Source organism: Micrasema longulum, unplaced genomic scaffold (assembly GCF_059751315.1).
Source record: "Micrasema longulum isolate JH-2025_06_02 unplaced genomic scaffold, ASM5975131v1 h1tg000244l, whole genome shotgun sequence".
NCBI lineage: Eukaryota > Metazoa > Arthropoda > Insecta > Trichoptera > Brachycentridae > Micrasema > Micrasema longulum.
In genome coordinates, this window is record NW_028277449.1 from 276,817 (window position 1) to 282,748 (window position 5,932).

General features: G+C 32.4%; 1 protein-coding gene across 1 annotated transcript; it reads left to right on the forward strand.

Moving 5' to 3' along the window:
* The first annotated feature begins 239 nt into the window (after window positions 1-239).
* MED20 (Mediator complex subunit 20) lies at window positions 240-5,070 on the forward strand. The gene is made up of 4 exons (XM_088223638.1): window positions 240-423; window positions 514-656; window positions 2,163-2,422; window positions 3,231-5,070. Exons 1-4 carry the CDS (start codon window positions 410-412, stop codon window positions 3,438-3,440), a joined length of 627 nt encoding a protein of 208 aa, XP_088079764.1. The 5' UTR covers window positions 240-409; the 3' UTR covers window positions 3,441-5,070.
* Window positions 5,071-5,932: the final 862 nt, after the last annotated feature.

Below are 5,932 nucleotides of genomic sequence, written 5' to 3' on the forward strand. Positions count from 1 at the left end.
TAATTATTGTCTTTTAATAGTGTTGCTCAGAATCGATTTTGTGCGTTTGTATTTCAAGATATTTAGAAAAAAAAAACATTAATTTCTATTAACATATTTCAAAAATCAATCTCAAGACGGGTTTAAAAGGTTCCCTATCAAAAGAATTATCATTAGTCTTTTTAGTGGTCAGATTTCATGATTAACATGAATTCGTTTGTCATAACCGATTATTCCCATCACTATTTATGTCATATTATACTATTTACAAAGCAAAAGTAGTCTGTGGGCAAGTGAAAATCGGCGGCGTAATAACCTAAAACATATTTCAACTTCATTGTTTATTTATATTAGAAGTTTACACATTTAACTGTGATTTATTTGCGACATTTACCCGATTCTGTATTCACAGTTCATCAGATTAGTTAATATGGGCGTTACAATGTATGTGAACATGTATTTTATTACATATTTTTTATGATTTTTGTGTTTTCGAGAATTCTCGCTAGTTTTGTGAAATGTGTATTGTTTCAGTTTGCAACAGTATCCTGTGGCAGAAAACCGTACGGGCCCACAGGTCATCGAATCCCTGTCGAAAAAGATACTAGCACTTGGCGCGGTGCATAGCGGTCAATTTCTTGTTGATTGTGAGACTTATATGTCCCTTCCTCAAATGGGTGAGACTAAATGAATTACCAAATTATTAACTGAATTGTTTTTAGTAATATTCAAGGGGCTTTTATTACCTGATTTTTGTTATTGTATTAAAAATTTAAATAGAGAATTTAATTTGCACTTGAAATGAGTAAACAAGTAATTAAAAAAAAAAAACATTTCGCTATCCAAGTGACTTGCTCTTCAAAGAATTCGGAGTACTTAATATTATTCAACAGTATACATTTAAAACGGTAGTGGTTACACTCATAAATAGAGACAAATACCCACGCGTCAACCACAACACAATATACTCCGATAGGGATCTGATACTAAGTGAAGGGGTCAACACTGTTCTGGCATCGCGGCAACGCTATTACGTTGGCATGAAGGGATATAATTTTTTTGTCAGAATTGTGGAAAAGCAGAAAGGTTGTCAAGTTGAAGAATGTTTTGAGTCCGCTCTTTCATGACATTGGAGATTCTTACTAGATGGTGAAAAAAAAAAAAAAAAAACTAATGGCAATCATGAAGTTTCGCCTATTAATTAAATTGTGAATCTTTTATGTATGTATAGGTACATGTATGTGTGTATAAATGTATATGAATATTTGTATACTCGTAAGTTAATAATTTATTTGTCTTTTGTTTCTTTAAAATAAATTAACATGGTTTTAAATAATGTTTTTTCACAAATTTCAAACCATTTGATACAAAGCAAAAAGCAGTAAGAAAAATATAAGGTTGGGGAAAAAGTAATTTTGTATTTCTCGCCCTTTTTTCAACAAGTATATCTCGTTCATTATTGGTCACATCGGATCATACGATACGGCATTGTAAAGGCCATCGAACAAAAGCAGCCAGCATTGGTGAATAGGAGAGGAATCGTGTTTCAGCAGGATAACGCCAGGCCTCACACATCTTTGATGACGCGCCAGAAACTCCGGGAGCTCGGATGGGAAGTTCTTATGCATCCATCCTATAGTCCGCACCTGGCACCAAGTGACTACCACCTGTTCCTGTCTATGGCCAACTCGCTTGGGGGTACGAATTTGGCCTCAATAGAGGCCTGTGAAAATTGGTTGTCCGAGTTTTTTACTAATAGGGACAAGGGCTTCTACGAGAGGGGAATTACAAAGTTGAATTCTTATTGGCAACAAGTTTTCAAACAGAACGGAGCATATTTGACTTGAATCGGATGATTGTAACACCTTTTATAAAGCATTGAAATAAAGCGAAAAATACATAATTATTTTTCCCCAAATTTCAGCACGAAAAACGATGCAATGTTTTTGATGTTTTAAGCAATAACACAGTATCTAGAGATTCATAAGCAAAACACAGTGTATATATGACACATACAGGTTTTATGCTTAGAAACAATACTGTGTTTTTACTTATGATTGTTTACAGTTTTTAAATACTTTAATAAAGTTGATAAATGCTAAAAAGTGTCATGTCTCAAAATATCTGCCTTTTTCTTATGAGAGCAGTAAACTTGTAACTCCAACCGTGATAATTAATTACAGCTCCGCACAAGACTGTGCACATTCTTCATAACTCAGAGCAACCTGCGTCAGTGTTCTCCATACTGGAGAGCGGAAATAAGACCATCCATCTAGTGGCGGATGGGCTGTTTGACCTGCTCATGCTCAAGTTGTCGAACCACTACACGTCCAAGAAACAAACCAAAATTGAGTCCAAAGGCCCGCGATTCGATTTGGGAGATTTTTGCATCAAACTTGGATCAGTTACGATGAACCAAACATTCAAGGGAGTGTTGATTGAAGTAAGTTCAATATATGATACTGCTTTGTTTGAAATTATTGTCTTTCGGAATTCACCATCAAAACCTAGCAAAAGGATTTGAACTGCAAATGTCTATTGGCTTAAATTCTTTCACCAGAATTTGTATGAAATCTATACAGTAGGGAAATTTAACGTTTTTTAAAAACATTTTTAATGTAAAAAGGGTCTATGAAATACTGTACAGTAAAAATAATAAAATTTTGCTACTTATTAGTAGCATAAAAAATATTTTAAAATTTGTAATTCTGAATTCCCGCAAAAACGGTCGTTGATTGGTCAAAACTTTTTTTTAATAATGATTTTCTCCTCTCCCTCGCTCGGTCTATTTGTTCCTGATAATTATCTTCGACAAAGGCATATTTTGTAATGTATTCAGAATGAATCGGATACTCTGTAATGTTCTCAATGTAAATAAAAAATAAATAAATGAAATAAAATAAAAGGGGGTTAAAATATTTTCATGGAATTTTAAATGATCACTAATCGATCAATGAGTTTCAAATCCATATGTTTTATAAATTTATTAATTATAATGGTTTTGGGTTTTTTCACCCCCTGTATTTGTTGATGAACCTGCTTTTGCCGTGTACCTTTTACATTATTAATAAATAAATGAATTTAATCAAATAACAGTTATGAATGAAATTACGTAAATAATTCAATAATGAAAGAAATTACTCTGCTCGTCAGATTTGGAGATAGACTTTGTATTTGCTCAGGTGTATAATCGTGGTGTTTTTTTTCTACCTTTTTTAAAAATTGATTTGATTAATCGTTTCGATTTCTAGGTGGAATACAGACCTTGTGTTGTTCCCAGTGCCGTATGGGACCTTCTAATGGAATTCGTACAGGGGTTCCTCGGTTCCCTTTCTCCTCAGCAACCCCCTCCGTACGTTCTAAACAGACTCAATGAAATATACCAACCCATAGACACAATTCACCAGTACTTGGAAAACTTCAGCGCTTACAGAAAATCCATGAGTCTTAGACCCAGCTGAGACAGCCAATGGGGCTTTTAATTAAAGGACTAATTTATATATATCGTCATGTTGTTAGAAAAATGAACTGAGTTATGATGTCATCGCTTTAAGACAGATTTTATTTTTAAATGTATACACCTAACGCTATGGTTTCCTAAGAGAGCGGGGCCATTATGTAGCGGTGGATGACGTAATTTAAACATCGTCTTTAAAAACCAGATTGTGCAGGTTTCATAGAGAGCGTTGATTGTAAGCAAAACGTCAAACAGTGATGCCCTCATTTGCAGGATGGTCATCATAGTGGTACGAAAAGTTTAGGAATGTTTTTCCTTGTGTAGCGATAAACATTTTTTCGTTTGTAAATTAGTGCACACGTGATATGGACTATCAAATATGTCAAAACCTGTAAATGCACATTTTGTAGCATGCTTTTTAAACATCTTACTCTCCTACAAAGTATAATGCTAATTCTGTCCATTTTCCACCACAGTACGTCTCTGTTTTATAAAAAATAAGTTAATTTATTACGGCCGCTGACATCTCTGGTCACCGTTAAGACGATAGTGGCATCGCTTTTTTAGGAACCCATAGCTCAAGAGGCTTAAAAAAAACATGACAGATTGAGATAAAGGAATGGACACAAAAAATATTTACAAAATACCTACTACGGGGTGCTCAAACTTGAACTGCTGGCGATCTACCCCAATATTGTTAGATTTGTTGTAAGACTACGATTGATCGACTCTGAGAGGTTGCAAGTATGTGTGATGCAGGATTGTCGTCTAGGTAGGGTGTATCATAGATATTAGTTTTCCGCACAATATGCACGGATATTTTTTTTCTAGATTGACTTAAAAAGCACTCGCGATCGACCGTTTGAGCACCCCTGCCCTACTATAATACAATAAATAATGTTTGAAAAATACATGTTGAAATAATTAGCTAATATTAATGATATTTTCGGTATGTTCAAATTTTTGTAAACAAATTATGCAAAAATTTGGAAATACGCACAATATTTTTAATGAACATCATCTAACATTCGAATTTGTTCGTGAAAGTTCTTGGTGTGTAATTTATTACAGAAATAAAAGACCGGTGACCGGTTTCGCGACATCTTTGAGACTGGTATCTTTATTATTACTTGCTTACATTAAACTCCTAGCAAGTCAGGACCAGAAGCAAACCACATATTATGTAGTGACAAATATATGAGGGTATTCGAAGCAAACTTAGAAATCTCCATTGTAGGAGTTACCGAGATATTTGCAAAAAACTTTGAAAAAAGAATTGTGGGATTTTTAATTATTATGCTTCACCAACTCAATTGAGAATGCTAAGTTTGCGGTGTCAAGTAGTATAATTGAAATCTGTTTTTGCAAGATTTAGAGATGGTTTTGAATTACACTATTATTTAGGTAGGTAGGTAAAAACCTACCTACAGGAACATGTATAGTTTATTTTGGCATCCATAACTAATTTTCCGTTTTTGGTGGAGATTTCTAAGTTTGCTGCATTTGTAATAAATAAATTAGCAGAAACATTATTATGTTGTATTCTAAATAGGTTAGTTGTGTTTAGGCTTAAACATAGGTAATTATTTTTAATTTATTAATTTTATAAGTAAATAAAAATACTATGTCATTTTTCAATTTGTTTTATTGTCATCACTTTAGTTAAACATTACATAGAAGCAGATTTATGTATAAATTTAATTCACACAATAAGCCGTGGAAAATATTAGGTTGAGTTGGATCTAATTTGGACAAGTTATAAGTGAGTTTAAAACATTATTTTCTCAGATTTCCTACAGAAAGTAACACAGTATTTTTACATCGCTAACTTTTATGCCACTAGCCAATAGTCTAGACTTTCACAGAACGCCACCTGGTTACTAGAAACACACTTCTTAACAATATATTATTCTCTATTACATAGTTTTGCGAAGCTATACATAGTCATTTAATATCTATAATAAAGTACAAATTTATAAGATCATAAGTTTGGTTTTTGTCAATTTAAGCTAATTTTAAAGAAGCTTATATTAAAGCTATGCGCTTGCAAATTTTACATACCATATGGTTTAAATTATTTAATCAAAAACGCAAGTTTTTGGTGCTAATTTATACTTATTTTATCAAAACCTTTTGTGATAGATATTTTTCCTTACAAATCTGTCAAAAAAAATAAAAATTTAAAGCAGAATAAAAACTCTGTTTTTATTTAATAAAAATAATACAGAGTTCTACAAGTTATCCGACAAATAAATAAACAAGAAGCTCGTAATTATTTAGATTTGTAAAGCAAATTTAAATAAAATATCTAATCGTCTAAATTCGTATCTAATGGATCCTAGAGTGCACTAACAATTTAATTATAAGGATGATTAAGGTTTTGTAAAGATTTGTTACTATAAAACATTTTGCTAAGTGTTTTTTTATTATAAGAGCTTTTTAAAACTCCTTTTTCAAAGTTCTTACACAGTGTGTTCCATAATTAATAATTTGCTT

What these genes read in the sequence shown, in the direction of transcription:
- MED20 (XM_088223638.1), top strand. An exon ending in TATGTCCCTTCCTCAAATGG is followed by an intron (nt 657 to 2,162) that starts GTGAGACTAAAT and finishes AATTAATTACAG; the next exon opens with CTCCGCACAAGACTGTGCAC. An exon ending in TCAAGGGAGTGTTGATTGAA is followed by an intron (nt 2,423 to 3,230) that starts GTAAGTTCAATA and finishes TTCGATTTCTAG; the next exon opens with GTGGAATACAGACCTTGTGT.